This window comes from Equus przewalskii, chromosome 2, assembly GCF_037783145.1.
Source record: "Equus przewalskii isolate Varuska chromosome 2, EquPr2, whole genome shotgun sequence".
NCBI classification, from domain to species: Eukaryota; Metazoa; Chordata; class Mammalia; order Perissodactyla; family Equidae; genus Equus; species Equus przewalskii.
This window is the reverse complement of record NC_091832.1, coordinates 71,558,783-71,578,462: the sequence shown is the minus strand read 5'-3', so window position 1 is coordinate 71,578,462 and position 19,680 is coordinate 71,558,783. Positions and strand designations below refer to the sequence as shown.

Sequence of the window (19,680 nt, the reverse complement as noted above, 5' to 3'; positions counted from 1 at the left end):
AACTGGAATGTAATAACATTATCAAACAAAAGTTAGGAGCAAGTCAAGACAGCCAGAAATAATAACCTGCTGCATACCCACAGACATCCCCAAGAGAGCCTCTTCATCCTGACTAATAAAACGGCTTCTGTTTCCAAAGCTGATTGCTTGAATAGCAAAGAGTTTCTGCTTAAAATAAATGAGAGTGCACTTGGGTGTCACATGTGTCTATCACCTTCAAATTTCTCACTTATACCATAGATAAATCCACAATAAAACCACACCTTCCTCAGTAAGCTTAAATACCTTTAACAAACTTCTGAATCTCCAGGACTATCAAAGATGCTACCCGTGTGCCAACAGCTGCATTCAAGGAAGAAACATCCCATAAACAATGAGATTTGGAACCAAGAAGTTAAAGAGAAGCCTGGTTCTTAGCTATGTTAATTATTTTTCCAGCACTGTGAACATCAACTGACATTTTGTTTACACTTATCTTTGATTATCTCCTTTCTCAGATAAAATACGTCTTGTTCTTATTAAATGTTTAAAAGTGACTTTTGTTTTGAATGCATAAATTATGTATAACATAGGCAAAGGGAAAAAAAAGCAAAGGAATTCTAATAATTTTGTTGTATGCTATCTGACCCGGCCAGATGGAGTTTCTCTGTAATTCTTCCTGTCAAGTAGCAGCCTGCCTTAATGCCTGTAACGCTAGCTCTCACTTTCAAAGCTTGCTTCAGGTGTCTTCAAGAAACTCCCTTCAGTCTTGTCTGAGTCAGGTATCTCACAGAAACCTGAATATACAATAAGGGTTACAGTCACCATCTGCTGTATGTTAAAATAATACATTTCTGAATATGTCTCCCATTGAACTTAACGTCTGTCAAGGGTAAGGACAGTCTTGTTTTCCTGCCAGCATTTTCCACAGGACTTCGCACCATTTGAGTTACTCATTAAATGTTAGTTGAATGGAACTGAATGGATACTACCTTTTGCTGAGACCCATTCTTCCCTTACACAGATAAACTGATACTGAGATGATCGTATTCTGCTAAACAAAGCGTGGATATGAATTCTTAACTATGGAGTCTGCTGTTTCTCTCTTACCCACTCTCCAGCCGAGAACACTGTGTTTTAACAAAGCTGGCTGGGAAAGGAATATTATGTCCAAACTATAGGAAGCACAAAAAGTAAATAAAAGAATTTATTTAGAAGTGTTAATATGACTTGGAAACCAGGAGCTATTGAAATATTTTCCAAGTGCAAAGTGTGTGATTCCCTCAAAAGTAACATATTTGAATGCTTAGCTGTATACTATTATATGGTTTCTACTTTATCAGCTTACTTTACTTTTACTCCATTCTTATTTGAGTGACTTTTTTTTTTTTTTTAAGATTTTATTTTTCTCCTTTTTCTCCCCAAAGCCCCCCGGTACATAGTTGTATATTTCGTTGTGGGTCCTTCTAGCTGTGGCATGTGGGACGCTGCCTCAGCGTGGTCTGATGAGCAGCGCCGTGTCCGCGCCCAGGATTCAAACCAACGAAACACTGGGCCGCCTGCAGCGGAGCGCGCAAACTTAACCACTCGGCCACGGGGCCAGCCCATTGAGTGACTTTTTTGAAGACTCTCTAGTAATGCTGAGGTATTTAGAGTACTATCATGGCTATTTAATTATAAATTATAATTATTTTCAAGATATGACTTTTAAAGTTTCAAGATGTGACATTATTTAATTATATTCAGGTACAATTTTCCCCTAAAAAATACTTAAATGGTAAAATATTTCCTTGAAAAATGCACTTTTTTTCAAAATTATCTTGGGTTCTTATTTAGCATTAAACATAGGCTAATCATAGTATCTTGAGATTGGAAAAAAAAAAAAGACTAGCTGCATTGCTGTGCTCAAGCTGCAAGCCATGTACGTATTTTTTAAAACTCCTGTTTGGCTGCTGGTGGGAACTGTAATAATCCAGTGTTTAAGTGGACATGCTTTGGAGTCACCCAGATACGGGATTAAATTCAACTTTTGCAAATTACTGTGATTTGGAAGATACTGTGTAATCTCTGTGAGCTGCACTTTTCTCATCTGTGAAATAAGACTGTCTAACTTATGACGTTCTGAGGTACTCAGTGCTCAGTCGGTAACTTAGTATAGCCTCTGTGAATAATTTTTATTACCAGTCACGTCACTTGATTCAAAGGATTTCTTTGTCTTTAGCCCCTTTCCTTCGTTCAGAAGGAGGTTGTTTTATTGCTGTTGTTATTGTTGCTTGCTGTCATTTTGCATTAGTACTTTCTAATCGAATGTTTTCCAATTTCAAAATTTTTATTGGAAAGACAGGTCACTGTCTTCCTTTGAATACTTACTAATTGCTAATTTTCTCTAGTTCCTTGAACCTCCCCACAATCTCAGGGTCTCTCTGATCCTATGCTTAGTGTAGTCTGTATCGCATCTGAAGTCCATCTTGCATGTGGTCTGTTAGTTTGGCCAATTTGCTTTCCTCTCCCCAGCTGTATTTCTAAACGTCTTGTTCTCATCCCAACTGCAAAATGTCTTTTATAGGACCTTTAAAAATATTGTCCACTTTGAAAATTTGGTGCATCCCCCCGGTCGGCTCCTCCATACCCCCTACTCCCCCAGTCTGCCTCAGTCTTATATTCTGTTCCAGCCAAACTCATCTGCCTTTGGCCACATGCTTCAGCTTCTACATCTTTCCCCAGTCTGTCCTTATGTGCGGCACAGGCTTCTCTCTGACTTTGCTGTACCATGTCTCTCCTTCTTTTTCAGGGTACTTCCTCTTAGAGGATGTATTATAGATAGAACATTTTATCTACAAATAGCCCCTGACCAGATCTCCCCTTTCTATTAGCGCATTCCTAGACTTACTTAAATGGAATCACGTAATTCTGGAGCTGATATCTATCTTAGGTTTTATTTAGTCTAATTTCCTCATTTTGCAAATGAGGGTGCTGAGGCCCAGAGAGACTGGTACATAACAAGCACTGCCTGTCTTTTCTGTCCAATTAAAATCACTCTGTGAAAGTAAAGATTAGATTTTATGCACATTCCTGAGTGTCTATAAAATCTAAGTATGCTTTGGTGCTGAGAAAATAATTTAACATTATAAAAGATTTTGATAAAATTTTACCGCCTTATTATCAAAACACTGTGTCTGTAACAGGTGATGCTTGTAGTCAGTGCTTAATGGCAATGGCAGAGGGTGAACGGGAACTCTCGCCTCTGCTGTGGTTCTCTGGTTGTCCCCTGCCATCCATTAGGCCTTTGGATAAACTCAATGCCTATAAAGGGCAGGGTGTTGTGTGTAGCAAAGAGTTCATGGGCTTTGGGGCTGGACAGATCTGGATCAGAATTTACTACTTACTAGCTCATGGCCTTGGCTAAGTCTCAGAACATCTCTGGGCCTTAATGGGAACAATAATACAAACCTGAAGCGAGAACTGGAGATAGATGATGATAAGCACCCAACACATAAATATTCTGTGTTTGGCCGCTATTATTATTAGAGTCAATTCCTTATTGTCTAGAGGGAATGCGTGTGTAAGATAGATGCAACAGTCTCCAAAGTAGTCTTCCAAAAGACAATAAGCAATAAAACAAAAGGAATGAACTAGAGAAAATGTTTGAAAGGGATGCTCATTCATTTCATTAATTTTTTAAAAGCTGTAAAATACTAAGGCTCAAGAAGAAAAAGAAATAAAAGCGTGGGGGCCAGAAAAACTAGTAAAATTTAGTTAAAAAAAAACAAGAAAAACAAGTCACACTTTTTTTTTTAAGCACAGTCTTTTGCTTAATTGCCTTTACTCCCTTTTCGACCAGCAGTGTGGGTTACATGAAGCACAGGCAAAATGAGTAAACCGTATGGTGTCATCCACTTGCTCACTGGTGAAGACGTATAGAAGAAACAGCCATGGATTTTGCAATCACACTGATCTAGGTGTGAATCCTATCACCTCTTATGGACATCAATCTACTCATTTATAATATCATGAAATAATGTAGAAATAAAAGCATCTGACAAAACACCATGAGTCAAACACATATTTTAATGCAATATTCCCAACACACAATTTTAATCAACAAATCTTTCTCTTCTATCTTCCTTAGTAGAATAAAATGCAAATGAAAAGCCTGACATCAGTATAAGTCTGAAGATCTGTGGGTGACATTGTCTCTAGGGGATGTTTAGTGCGTATCCAGTGAATACATATGGGCACTAATGCAGCAGCTCTCAGTGGAAGACGTTGAAATATTGCACAGAATTTTCTCATTAAAGGCAAACAGTAATCATCTGAATAATTTTGTTCTGACCAAGTTGAGGAATGTTTAGAAAATGAGGGACGTAATCAGATAGACTGGAACTGGCACAAGTGTTAGAGTCAGACATCAATTAAATGCCTTCTTTGCCCTTTATGGACTCAAGTGAGTTTGGAATGCCCTTTAATCTGTCTGAGCCTCAGTTTCCTTATTTGTGAAATGAGGGTAAAAGAGGCTACTTTGCAGATATTTTTATAAAGACCAAATGAGATAACATATATCAAATTTCTGGCACATAGTAGGTGCTCAGATATCATTTCTCTTCTGGTTTTCTGTACCTTTTCCTCCCCTTTAGAAACCACTGTGGAGGTGGGCCCGGTGGTGTAGTATTTAAGTTCCCATGCTCTGCTTCAGGGCGCCCAGGTTCGCTGGTTTGGATCCTGGGCGTGGACCTACACACCCATCAAGCCATACTGTGGAGGCATCCCGCATAGAAGAACTGGAAGGACTTACAACTAAGATATACAACTATGTACTGGGACTTTGGGGAAAAAAAGAAAGAGAAAGATTGGCAATAGATGTTAGCTCAGGGCCGATCTTCCTCACAAAACAAAAAAGAAATCACTGTGAAAATGAAACTAAAGTTTGATAGTCATTCAAATGCTTCTAATGTCAGTTTTCCTCCTAGGAATTTACTTTTTAAAAAAATTATTTTATTGAGGTCATATTGGTTTACAACATTGTGCAATTTCAGGTGTGCATTATTATATTTCAGTTCCCATACAGACTGCATTGTGTTCGTCACCAACAGTCCAGTTTGTATCCATCACCATACATATGTGCTCATTTATCCCTTTCACCCATCCCCAGCCCCTTTCCCCTGTGGTAACCACCGATCTGTTATCTGTATCTATTTGTTTGTTTATCTCCCACGTATGAGTGAAATCTCTCTGTCTGACTTATTTTACTTAGCATAATTCCCTCAAGGTCCATCCATGCTGTTGCAAATGGCACTATTTTGTCTTTTTTGTGTGTTTGAGTAGTATTCCACCATATACATACACCACATCTTTTTTATCCCTTCCTTTGTTGGTGGGCACTTGGGTTCCTTCCAAGTATTGGCTATTGTGAATAATGCTGTGATGAACATGGGGTGCATGTATCTTTTTGAATTGTTGATTTCATGTTCTTAGGATAAATAGTAGTGGAATAGCTGGGTCGTATGGTATTTCTATTTTTAATTTTTTGAGAAATCTCCACACTGTTTTCCATAGTCGTTGCACCCGTTTGCACTCTCACCAGCAGTGTATGAAGCTTCCCTTTTCTCCACATCTTCTCCAGCACTTTTTATTTCTTGCTAGGAACTTACATTTTAAAATTAAATTTAGAAAGGCAACTCATAGAATGAAAGAAAATATTTACAAACATATATCTGATGAGGGACTGAAATCCAGAATATATAAAGAACTCTTTCAATTCAAAAAGAAAAAGAAATAACCAAATTTAAAAAATGGACAAAAGACTTAAATAGACAGTTCTTCAAAGAAAATATGTAAATCCCCATTAAGCACATGAAATCGTACTCAACAAGGTTAGTCATTAGGGAGATGCAAATCAAAATCATGGATGTCACTTTGCAAACTCTAGGATGAGCATAATCAACATGACAGACAAGAGTGGAGAATCTGGAAACTTCGTACATTGCTGGTAGGAATGTGCAATGTGCAGCTGCTTTGGAAAACAGTTTGGCAGTTCCCCAAACGCTAAACATAGAGAGAGCAGATAATCCAGCAATTTCACTCTTCGCTATATATCCAAGAGAAATGGAAACATATGTCCACACAAAAATTTTGTGCACAAATGTCCAAGCAGCATTATCCATAATAACCAAAAAAGTGGAGACAACCCAAATATCCATCAACATATGAATGGATAAGAAAAATATGCTATATCCATCTATTGGAATACTGCTTGCAGTAAAAAAAATACATAGTATTGATACATGTTACAACATGGGTGAACCTTGAAAACAGTATACTAAGTGAGAGTCAACTCACAAAAGGTCACATATTCTATGATTCCATTTAATGATGTGCCCAGAATTGGCAAATTCCTAGAGACAGAAAATGGACTAGTGGTTGCCAGGGAGGAGGAGGATAAAGGAATGAGCGGTCCTAGCGGGTATGGAGTTTTTTTCTTCTTCTTTTTTAAAAAAGATTTTAATTTTTAGACCAGTTTTGGTTCACAGCAAAACTGGGTGAAAGATGTAGAGATTACCTGTATACCCCTTGCCCCACATATGCACAGCCTTCCCCACTATCAAAATCCCACACCAGAGTGGTACATTTGTTACAGTCAGTCTACGCTGACACATCATTATCACCCAAAGTCCATAGTCTGCCTTAGAGTTCACTCTTGGTGTTGCACCACCTATGGATTTGGAGAAATGTATAATGACATGAATCCATCAGTATAGTATCATACAGAGTAATTTCACTGCTGTAAAAATCCTCTGTGCTCTGCCTATCCATCCCTTTCCCCTTCCTAGTCCCTGGCAACCACTAATCTTTGCTGTCTCCAAAGTTTTGCCTTTTCTAGAATGTCGTTTAGCAGGAATTATACAGTAGGTAACTTTCTCAGATGCTTCGTTCACTTAGTAATATTCATTTGTTTCCTCCATGTCTTTTCAGGGCTTGATATGTCATTTCTTTTTAGTGATAAATGATATTCCATTGTCTGGATGTATCACCGTTTATTTCTCCATTCCCTTCCCAAAGGACATTTTGGCTGCTTCCAAGTTTTGGCAATTATGAATAAAGCTGCTAAACATTCATATGCAGATTTTAGTGTGGACATAAGTTTTCAATTCTTTTGGGTAAATACGAAGGATTGTGATGGCTGGATCACATGATTAGAGTATATTTACTTATGTAAGAAACAACCAAAACGTCTTCCAAAGTGGCTGTGCACCTTTGCATTCCCAGAGCAATGAACGAGAGAGTTTCTGTTGTTCCACGTCATCAGCATTTTTGTGGTGTTAGTCTTTTGGATTTTGGCCACTCTAATAGAGTGTAGTGGTTGATATCTCTTTGTTGTTTTAATTTGCAATTTCCTAGATATATTATGTTAGACATCTTTTTTTTTTTTTTTTTAGGAAGATTAACCCTGAGCTAACATCTACCACAATCCTCCTCTTTTTGGTGAGGTAGACTGGTCCTGAGCTAACATCTGTGCCCATCTTCCCTTACTTTATATGTGGGATGCCTGCCACAGCATGGCTTGACAAGCGGTGCATAGATTCACATCTGGGATCTGAACCGGAGAATCCCGGGCCACCAAAGCGGAACGTGCTCACTTAACTGCTGTGCCACTGGGCTGGCCCTGATGTTAGGCAACTTTTCATGTGCTTGTTTGCCATTTGGTGACTATTCAGGTCTTTGGCCCATTTTTAATCAGGTTGTTCATTTCTTATTGTTGAGTTTTAAAGGTTCTTTGTATATTATGGATAACAGTCCTTCATCAGATATGTCTTTTGCAAATGTTTTCTCCCAGTCTTCGGCTTGTGTTGTCATTTTCTTGGCAGTATCTTTCACAGAGAAGAAGTTTTTAATTTTTAATGAAGTTCAGCTTCTCCATTATTTCTTTCAAGGATTGTGCTTTTTGTATTGTATCTCAAAGGTCATCACCAAATAAAAGGTCATGTGGATTTTTCTCCTATGTTATCTTCTAGGAGTTTTTTAGTTTTGTGTTTTACACTTAGGTATTTAATCCATTTTGAGTTAATTTTTATGAGTGATGTCAGATCTGTATCTAGATACACTTTTTGCATGTGGAGGTCCAGTTGTTCCAGCACCATTTTTTGAAATGACTGTCTTTTGTTCATTGTATTGTCTTTGGTACTTTGTCAGATATCAATCAACTATATTTATGTGAGTCTGTTTCTTGACTCTCATTCTGTTCCATTGATTTCTCTGATTTTTCACCGATACCACACTGTCTTAATTACTGCAGATTTATAGTATGTCTCAAAGTAGGGTAGTGTCAGTCCTCTCACTTTTGTTCTTCTGCTTTAATATTGTACTAGCTATTATGGGTCGTTTGTGTCTCCATATAAACTTTAGGTAATCAGTTTGTCGATATTCACACAATAACTTGCTGGAATTCTGATTGGGATTATGTTGAATCTGTAGACAAATGTGGAAAAAACTGACATCTTGATAGTATCGAGTCCTCCTCCTGAGGAACATGGAATATTTCTCTGTTTATTTAGCCGTTTTTTGATTTCTTTGATCAAAGTTTTGTAGTTTTCCTCATATAGATATTGTACATATTTTCTTAGATTTATACTTAAGTATTTCATTTTAGGGGGGGTGCTAATGTAAATGGCATCGTGTTTTTAACTTCAAATTCCATTTGTTTGTTGCTGGTATATAGGAAAGCAGTTGACTTTTGTATACTTACCGTGTATCCTGCAAACTTACTATAATTGTTTATTGGATTCACTAGTTTTTTTGTTGGTTCTTCTATGTTTCTACATAGACGATAATATCGTCTACAAACAAAAAACAGTTTTGTTTCTTCCTTCCCAACCAGTATACTTTATATTTCCTTTTCTTGTCTTAGTGCACTTGCTAGGATTTCCTTTATGACGTTGAAAAGGAGTGGTGAGAGGGGTCATCCTTGCCTTGTTCCTGACCTAATGGGAAAACTTCAAGTTTCTCACCATTAAGTATGATTTTAGCTGTGGGTTTTATGTACATAGTCTTTATTAAATTGAGGCAATCCCCTCTATTCCTAGTTTGCTGAGAGTTTTCATTATGAATGACCCTTGGATTTTGTCAAATGCCCCTTTTTACGTCTGTTGATATGATATTTTTCTTTTGTCAACTGTTGATGTGATGGATTACATTAATTTTTGAATGTTGAACAAGCCTTGCATACCTGGGATAAATTCCACTTGGTCGTGGTGTATGATTCTTTTTATATATTGTTGGATTCAATTTACTAATATTTTATTGAGGACTTCTGCATGTATGTTCATGAGAGCTATTCATCTTTAGTTTTTTTTTTTTCTTCTAATGACTTTGCCTCATTTTTATATGAAAGTAAGGCTAGTTTCATAGAACGAATTAGGAAATATTCACTCTGTTTCTATCTTATGAAAGATATTGTAGAGATTTAGTGTAATTTCTTTCTTAAATGTTTGGTAGAATTGACCAGTGAACCCCTCTGGGCATGGTGCTTTCTGTTTTGGAAGGTTATTAATTGTTTATTCAATTTCTTTAATAGATGTAGACATAGTCATATTGTCTATTTCTTGTTGTGTGAGTTTTGGCAGATTTTGTGTTTCAAGGAATTCGTCCATTTCATTTAGGTTATCAAATTTGTGAGATAGGGCTGTGCATAGTATTCCTTTATTACTCTTTTTAAAGTCTACGGGATCTGTAGTGATTGTACCTCTTTCTTTCTTTCTTTCTTTTTTTTTTTTTTTGCTGAGGAAGATTAGCCCTGAGCAAAATATCTGTGCCAATCTTCCTTTTCTTTATATTTGGGCCGCCAGCACAGCATGGCTGAAGAGTGGTGTGAAAAATGTTGTAGATCTACACCTGGGATCTGAGCCTGCAAACCCCGGCCATCAAAGTGGAGCATGCCAAACTTAACCACTAGGCCATGGGGCTGGCCCCAACCTTCTTTCACTGTTAACATTAGTAATTTGTGTCCTCTCTCTTTTTTTGCTAGTTAGCCTGTCTAGAGGCTTATTGATTTTATTGATCTCTTCAAAGAATCAGCTTTTGGTTTCATTCATTTTCTTTCTGATTTTCAATTTTATTGATTTCTGTCTGATTTTCATTATTTCTTTTCTCCTACTTACTTGGGATTTCATTTGCTCTTCTTTTCTAGTCCTAGGATGGAAGCTTGGATTACTGGTTTTAGATCTTTCTTCTTTTCTAATATGTACATTCAATGCTGTAAATTTCCCTATAACCATTGGTTTTATTGCATCCCACAAATTTTGATAGGTTGTATTTTCGTTGCCACTTAGATCAAAATATATTTTAGTTCTCTTGAGATGTCTTCTTTGACTTCTGTGTTCCTTGGAACTGTGTTGTTTAATCTCCAAGAATTTTGAAACTTTCTAGCTATCTTTCTGTTATTGACCTATAGTTCAATTCTATTGTGTCTCAGAGCAGACATTGTATGATTTCTGTTGTTTCAAATTTGTTAAGGTGTGTTTTATGGCCCAGAATGTGGACTCTATTGGTGAATGTTTCATGTGAGCTTGAGAAGAATGTGTACTCTATTGTTGTTGGATAAAGTAGTCAACAGAAGTCATTGTTTCCAGTTGATTGATGGTGCTGTTGAGTTCATTTATATCCTTACTGATTTTTGCCTACTGAATCTCTTCATTCCAGATAGAGGAGTCTTGAAGTATCCAACTTTAATAATGTATTCATTTATTTTTCCTTGTAGTTCTATAATTTTTTACCTCATATATTTTGTTAGGTGCATACACTTTAAGGATTGTTATGTCTTCTTGGAGAATTGACCCTTTATTATTATGTGGTGCCTCTCTTTATCCGTGATAACTTTCTTTGCTCTGATGTCTGCCCTGTCTGAAATTAACATAGTTACCCCTGCTTTCTTTTGATTAGTGTTAACATGATATATGGTACACACATTTCTCTATCTCTTAATTTTTTCCAGTTTTTTTATTGTAGTGAAATACACATACCATAAAATTTACCATCTTAACCATTTATAAATGTACAGTTCAGTGGCATTAAGTACATTCTTATTGTTGGGCAACCATCACCACCATCCATTCCAGAATTCTTTTCATCTTGCAAAACTGAAACTCTATACCCATTAAACAATAACTCCCAACTGCCCTCTCCCATAGCCCCAGGCAACCACCATTCTACTTTCTGTATCTATGATTTGGACTCCTCTAAGTACCTCATATATGTGGAATCATGCAGTATTTGTGTTTTTATGACTAGCTTATTTCACTTAGCATAATGTCCTCAAGGCTCATCCATGTTGCAGCATATGTCATAATTTCTCTCCTTTTTAAGGCTGAATAATATTCCATTGTATGTATCTACCACATTTTATATATCTATTCATCTGTCAATGGACGCTTGGGTTGCTTCCATATTTTAGTTATTGTGAATGTTGCTGCTGTGAACATGGGTGTACAAATATTTCTTTCAGACCCTGCTTTCAATTATTTTGAGTATATACCTACAAGTAGAATCCTGGATCATACGATAATTCTATTTTTAATTTTTTAGGAACCACCTTACTGTTTTCCACCTCAGATGTACTATTTTACATTCCCACCAAAAGTGCATAAGTGTTCCAATTTCTTCACATTCTCATCAACACTTGTTAGTTTTTCTATAGTAGCCATCCTAATGTTATGAAGTGGCACCTTATTGTACTTTTGATTTGCATTTCTCTAATAATTAATAATGTTAAGTATCTTTTCATGTGTTTATTGGAAATTTATATATCTTCTTTGGAGAAATGTCTATTCTAGTCCTTTGCTCACTTTTGAGTTGGGCTTTTATTGCCATCCCCTTACTTTCTATTTAATGTTGGTTTCTTATAGACAACATATATTTGGGTCTTTTTTCTTTTAGTCACTCTGATGATCTGTGTGTTTTAATTGGTGTATTTAGACCATTGACATTTAAAGTGATTATTGATATAGTTGAATTAATATTCACCATATTTTTTACTCTTTTCTATTTGTTGCCCTTGTTCTTTGTTTCTATTTTAGTCTTCGACTCTTTTACTGTCATTTGTGGTTTTAATTGAGCTTTTACTATGATTCCATTTTCTGATCTTTCTTACCATATCATTTATACTTCCTTTTTTTCACTTTTTTTAGTCATTACCCTAGAATTTGTATGTTTACAACTAATCCAAGACCACACTCAAGTAACACTATGTCACTTCATAGGTACTGCAAGTACCTTATAATAACAAAATAATCTTGGGGCCGGCCTGGTGGTGCAGGGGTTAAGTGCGTACGTTCCGCTTCGGAGGCCCTGGGTTCGCCAGTTCAGATCCCAGGTGTGGACATGGCACCACTTGGCAAGCAAGGCTGTGGTAGGTATCCCACATATAAAGTGGAGGAAGATGGTCACGGATGTTAGCTCAGGGCCAGTCTTCCTCAGCAAAAAGAGGAGGACTGGCAGCAGATGTTAGCTCAGAGCTAATCTTCCTCAAAAAAAAAATAAATTAAAAAAATAAATAAATAATTTTAATTCCTCCCTTCTGTCCCTTGTATCATTGCTGTCATTCATTGTGCTTATATATAAGCATATATATGTATATGTATATATATCCATATATGTTAAATTATGTGTTTATATATGTAAATTAATAGTAGCAACAATGTATTCAATTAATGTCTGTTTATTATGTATTTTTTGTTATTATTATCCCTATTATAATTTTGAACAAATTGCCATCTATTAGGTCAATTAAGAAAATGAAAAATAAAAGCTTTTATTTTATCTTGACTTATTCCTTCTTTGATGCTCCTCTTTTCTTTACATAGATCTGAGTTTCTGACATATCATTTTTCTTCTGTCTGAAGAACTTCTTTTAATATTTCTTGCAAGGCAGGTATACTAGCAATAAATTCCCTCAATGTCTGTCTGAGAGAGTCTTTTTATTTCTCCTCCACTTTTGAGGATAACCTCACAGTGTATATAATTCTATGTTTTTTTCTCCCAATACTTTAAATATTTAACTCCCCTCTCTTCTTGGTTTCTGAGAAGTCTGACATAATTCTTATCTTTGCTCCTCTATAAGTAAGCCGATTTTTGCCTCTAGCATCTTTCAAACTTTATCTTTGATTTTTTGAAGTTTGACCATAATATGTCTAGGTGTAGGTTTCTTTGTGAGGTTTTTTTTTTATTTAATTTCATTTGTCCTCCTTGGTGTTCTCTGATCTTCCTGGATCTATGGTTTGGAGTCTGACATTAATTTGGGAAAATTCTCCCTCATTATTGCTTCAAATATTTCTTCTGTTCCTTTCTTTCTTTACTCTCCTTCTGTTATTCCCATTACAACTAAGTTACACCTTTTATAGTCGTTCTACAGTTCTTGGATATTCTATTCTGTTTTCTTCAGTCTATTTCTTTGCTTTTCAATTTTGGATGTTTCTGTTGATGTATTCTCAAGCTCAGAGATTCTTTCCTCAGTGGTGTCTAGTCTACTAATGAGCCCATCAAAGCCCATTCATTTCTGTTACAGTTTTTTTGACCTCTGGCATTTTTTAATTGTTTCTTATAATTCCCATTTCTCTGCTTGCATTGCTCATCTATTGATGCATGCTGTCTACTTTATCCATTAGAACCCTTAGCATATTATTATAGTTATTTTGAATTCCTGGCCTGATAACTCCAACATCTCTGCCATATCTGAATCTGATTCTGTTACTTGCTCTGTCTCCTCAGACTCTGTTTCTTGCCTTTTAGTATGCCTTGTAATTTTTTCTTACTAGCTGGACGTGATGGTCTGGGTAAAAGAAATTGTGTGAATAGGTCTTTAGTGATGTAAAGGTAAAGTGTGGGAGGAAGAGGATGCATTCTAGGTCCTTAGATTAGGTCTCAGTGTTTTAGTGAGCCTCTTAACTGTGAATTTCGCAAGTGCTTCTCAGTTGGTTCCCTCCTCCCTGCCTTTCCCCGCCCCCCGCCCCCAGCTGTAGTAGGATAGGAAGGCTAGAGTGGGCTGGATTTGAGTATTTCCCTTCTCCCATATGGAGGCCTAGAGGTGGCTAGAGTTGGGTATTTCCATTCTCCAAGGTCAATTAAGTTTTGATAAAACCCCAGTAGATTATGCTTTGATAAAATCGTTTCTCTTAAGGGAAGGACTTGTTATGAAGAAGAGAATGCTCTGGTATATTTCAAAATGGTTCCTTTTCCCCTCCTCCGGCTGGGCGCAGGAGGGGATTTTTCTCTGATATTCACTGTGAGAACCTGGCCAAGCTCTTGGAGGTAAAACACACAAAAGTGTGGGGGCCCCACTATAACGGGTCCCTTTGGAGTCTCTAACTCTTGGACTAGCCTACTCTAAGTCTCCATCAGGTCAGCAATTCCAGTTCAGGTGTTTCTACCCCAGAAGGAGTTCCCATGGACGTTTCTGCTTAGTGGTTTCTGCTCTAGTTAGTTGTGATTTTCTGTATCTGCCTATCTGTCTCTCCAGTTTTGGGGGTATCAGTCTTCCTCGTGACCTCACTTTTCTGAAGGATCTAAGAGGAGTTATTGATTTTTCAGTTTGTTCAGCTTTTTACTTGTTAGGACTGAGTGACATCTTCCAAGCTCCTTACTTCCCAGACTGGAAACTGGAAGTTGGGGTTTCTTTTTGGAGTGATGAAAATCCTCTGGAGTTAGATGGTGATGAGGATTTCACAACTCTGTGAATATATTAAAAACCCCTGAAAAACACTTTTAAAAAGTGACTTTTATGGTATGTCAATTATATCTCAATAAAACAGTGAAGGAAAAGATTGGCCAGAAATCCAAACGACCGTCACAATTTTCATTCCTGATGTGAAAGTAAACAGAACCTTAGGCAAGGCTGTTTTTGACAAAGGTACTCCTGTAATAAAATATAGTTTTGGTTTAAAATATGTCAAAAAACACAGCCCATAACATAACGCTGCTAAATGAAGAGGCAGTTTTGTAATTCCATCAATAAACTTTGCTTCAGTATATTTTTTGGCTTCAACGAAACACTGTTCACCTTTAGTCAACAATTTTAATTGATAGCCCTTTGTGTTCTCTCCTAGGCAAGATTCAAGAAGTAGAGGTCAAGCCGTCCTTGTTCTAAGACTTTATTCAATGGCAGTTCCCCAGCCTGTGGGCCAGAGAATGAGACCATAAGGTAATGCTTCAGGCTCCAAAGAGGAAGCTTGAGAGAAACTACTCAGGTTTCAAACCTGAGCCCCTAACTAGGAAAATGATCCTAGAAGATGACCCATGCACTGACTGGGAGACTGGAAAGACTAGGGATTGTATAAACCAGGAGGGCAGAGGAGACAGAGACCTGGAGAAATGGAAAACGGTTTTGTGCTGATAATCCTTGGGGGGGAACAGATCTGTGTCTCAATCCTGCAACTGTACCCTTGAAAAATATCTATTTTCTATCTTTCTGAGGTCATTTAGGGTTGGGGCAGGCCTGGTCTGTAGATAGGTCATGAGTAGATCCAATAATGGGAAGATAGGAGAGACAGAGGTAGGGGATTTCAGGCAAAGTCTGATATGTGGGCAAAGTTTTCACTGTATGTTAAAGACTCACCATCACTTTGAGACTCAGGAACCAAATTGCCTGGATTTGAATCCTGGCTACATCACTTACTAGCTGTGTGACATTGGACAGGTCACATAACCTCTCTAAGCCTCGGTTTCTTTGTGAAATGAGGAAAGCAATAGTTCTACTTTATTAGGGTAGTTTGTGATAACTGTTATATAGGTGATAGTCTTTATAAGAAATTAAGAAATAAATAGCAATGAAAATAAACCCACTGAAGAATTATACAAGTTTTAAAAATATAGATTCACACCCATGCAATGTGTGACATTTATAAACACACTTACACACACACACATTAAGAGAGAAATCATTAAATAACAGAAATTTGGGAAATCTTATTAATTTGCCCTAGAAAGCTGTGCTCTCAGTCTCACCGGCTCAGACTCTTAAGTCCAACATGCCGTTTGATAGGCCTCAGGGATAAGTAGATAAAGAAAATCAGGAGACTGTGAAAGAATCCATGTTCACTGAGAACCTACATTTTCTAGCAGAATCCTTGATTGTTAAGGAAAGCAATCATGGCTGTGACAAAAGACCTAGCAGTGCCCCAAAACTCACTGAATTGCATTGAGAGAATGAGACCAGCGTTATTCCTGAAACCCAAGCTTAAATTTGTCTCTTTCCACCAGTTTTACTGTGCACGTGGAGCGATACTTTCATTTCTAAAATATACATTTTTTTGGCTGTCAAATTTTGAAATTATAGTATGATATGGATTTATATTTCCTTGGAAATTTGTGTAATAGCAAAGGGGATGAGAATATCCAGTTAACAAAAAAGAAACAAAGCTAATATGAATAATCAAATTCTATTTTTAAGTAGAATTCTCTAAGTCAGAAGGTAACTATGGATACATTATGTAATCACAGTGGCCATTTTATCCCCAAATCTTCCACTTCACACCATTCCTAACTGCAGCTAAAATCAGGAGGAAGGTGAATGGTATTGTTATGCTCTAATAACTAACTTGTAAAGGGAGAAAAACAAATTATTTTCTAAAACTCTGTCATACGTTCAGCTCATTGATTAGTTTAGTAGCTCTTGACAGACCTTGGTCTGATTCCTGCTGCACCTGTTACTCAGTGTGGGGCTCAAACTTTTCAACATGAGCTTCAGTTTCCTCTTATATGAACTAGTCATAATATTAGTCACACATCCTCACAGGTATTCAAGTACTTGACATAGTATTTGGCACACGCCAAGTGTTTAAAAACTCTAGCTATTATCATTTGATTCTAAATTTATATAAGCTACATTATAATTATGCTCCTGTAATAAACCAATTAATTGGCTTTTGTTCTTGGCTTGAAGAAAACCCAATGGTTCCATAGTTTGCATTTAACATAAATGTTTCTTCTTGAATTAGAATGGATCTGTTGTTGACCCTAGACCTTACCAGCATTAGTTCATCAACATCTTTGGATAAAAGAGAAGAATTTGGTATCAGTTCATTATTTATGTAAAGTTAAGGAATCAGCAGCCTACACAGCTGAATGAGAAGCTCCGAAATGGCCATCTCAGCAAATGCACTAACAAAAAGCACCTACGTATTAAGGCTGTTCTCAAGTAGCAATTTGTTTCCATAGCACCTAAGTAGAGAAAGACAAAATTTCCCAATATTCCCCCAAAACAGAAAAACATCAAGTAGTTTAAAAAATTTCAGGTTTTGGTAAGGAAAGATGATGATAATTTCCAATGTACATTAAAAGTTGATTTTAGAATTTTTTTTCTTTGTTCACTTAACAGAAAGTCATTCTTAGGATCTAATTTGAATTCATATTATATTCAATGTAAAAAAATTTGATATTTGTTTGACTTACAAGACTAATCATGCAAGTTTCTAAAATCTAAAGTGTGATTTTTGCTTAATTTAGAAGGGAAAAGCATAATAAATACCTCCTTGGTAAAGATGAACTTAGGAGGAGTCCAAGAAAGATTCAGGATGTGAAGTCAATATGATCATAAATGAGAAGAAAGGAAATTTGGTCATTATTTATTCATTCATTTGTTTTAGAAATATTTTTTGAAAATCTTCTAAATACCTGGCACTGTGCAAATGCACTGGGGCAGAGAGTCACATAAAACAGTCCCCACCTTCAAGAAGCTTAAAGAATCACAGGAGGGAGACTGGGCCATCCATGGTTGTACCACACTGTAGAAAATGTTCTATTATCAAGCAGACATAGGATTCTGTGGGAACATCATGGGAGGGAAGGCATGGGACCACAAAAAACCAGAAATGAAGCTGAAGAGACACAAAAGGGACTCCTTAGAAAAAGCAAAAACAATTTTAATAAAGAAAGTGTCTGCTCTTCTAAAATCAAACACATTTAATACTTTGACTGTATAATACATCGAAGATACATCTTGTTCTTTAAGTTATCTTTTCTCCAAATGATTCTGAGGCTCGATCATGATTACAGGATACATGAAATTAAGTATATCAACGTGACACAACTACTCACTGCTCTATGTAGTGCATTACTTATAAGACTCCACAAGGCACACAGTTTATACACGTTAACACGGGCTATATGAAGTGTTCTCAGCTTTCAGGTATTTAGCCCTGCTAGCCAGGGTGAACATTCTTTTAACATTGGACCTTGGTGTCCTTCTTTGAAAGATGGACACTGAAAGTTAAAAATAAGTTTTACTATATAGGCACTGATGTATGGAAAATACACTTTGTGTTTTTATATACTGTAAGCTGGAAACGCTTTTTGAATTACGTGTGTATTATGCTAGAAAGCTTGACAAACACTGAACAGTCTGTGAAGAATGGAAAACCTCTTGACGATCAATTCAAAGGACTACAATTCAACTATTTGCAGCAATAATAATTTACTTGTTAAACCAATTATTCTGAAATCCTTTGGTTGTCAGGTACCAAAATAATTTTGAAGTTAGGGAGCTGCTTTGCCACTTAATTCTTGTGGGTGGCCCAATTCCCCATGTTATTCACAGCTGAGAAGTATTTTTTTAATGCATTTTTATCTTAAGTGATAATCAATTAGGAGCAAATTAAATCCTGTCTTAAAATTTAAAAGAAAATTGTGAATCACACCTGAATGACTTCAGACTGCAGGGATGCAAAACATAGACTCTCTTTTAGCTCCACATCCTGAATGTTGCTTTTGCATGCTGTCGCCTCTGTAACAGACTGAAATGATGCCTATCATTAGGTCAGGATTGCCCAATCTATTGACAGTCTAATCTAATCAGGATGGCCCAAACTAATGAGAGTACCAGATGTAGGGCTTCTAAAGTCAGTTAATAGTAATACTTTAAAGAAATTTCATTCCAATAAATACAATATAAAAGCCTTTATATTATATGCGTAAGTTTACAAAAAGCACTTCAAGGCTGTCTGGTCAAAACTATTACCAGAAGATTTCAAAACCCATAAATTTTGTTCCAAATGTAATTATGACAGCTACAACAGAAGCAGTAAAAAGAAAACAAGAAAATCCTGGTCTTTCTTTAATGATTTCAATCCCATTCCTTGGGAGAACAGGTTATGAAAGCATGTTCCAGGTTGTGCTTGTTTTCAAACGGATGTCATCTGTGACCATCTACTACAGCAGTTTCAGATTTTGTCATTATCATCGTTGTTGATTTTTTTAAATGCGACTGGGCTTGCTTGCTTTAAAGAAGTCTTGGAAACATCTGTGTGCATGGTAGACATGGCTATCGTCTCATAGTCATCATCCCGAGACCGGAAATCACAAAAGTTAAAGAAGAATTGCAAGTCTCTCTGAAAATTTTTGTTCAGGAATCCGTAAAATATGGGGTTGACACAGGTGGATATCATTGCTGTGAGGTGGCAGAGCAGGAATAACAGATTGTGGTTGCAGGTAGCAATGATCTGATGATTCCAATCGAACACAGTGTTAAAGATGGTGAGTGGCAGCCAGCAGACTGCAAATGCCACCACGATGGAGAGCAGCATGATGTTGATTCTTTTGGTTTCACTGGACCTGTACTTACTGTCTCTCATCTTGTCCATCATGTTGTTTCTCCTTTTTAAGCGTATATATATCTATAGAAGAAAAAACAAAAAGTTCAAATAGAACCACTCGTTTAATGAG

General features: G+C 36.7%; 1 protein-coding gene across 4 annotated transcripts in view; it reads right to left on the bottom strand.

Moving 5' to 3' along the window:
- Positions 1 to 17,861: 17,861 nt before the first annotated feature.
- Positions 17,862 to 19,680, bottom strand: part of NPY1R (neuropeptide Y receptor Y1) — a 21,089-nt gene continuing 19,270 nt past the window's right edge. For all 4 annotated transcript variants that reach the window (XM_008542039.2, XM_008542187.2, XM_008542116.2 and 1 more), the window contains exon 3: positions 17,862 to 19,631. In XM_008542039.2, coding sequence (XP_008540261.1) covers positions 19,179 to 19,631 — 453 coding nt within the window. In that variant the 3' untranslated portion in view covers positions 17,862 to 19,178. The remainder of the gene's footprint in view (positions 19,632 to 19,680) is intronic.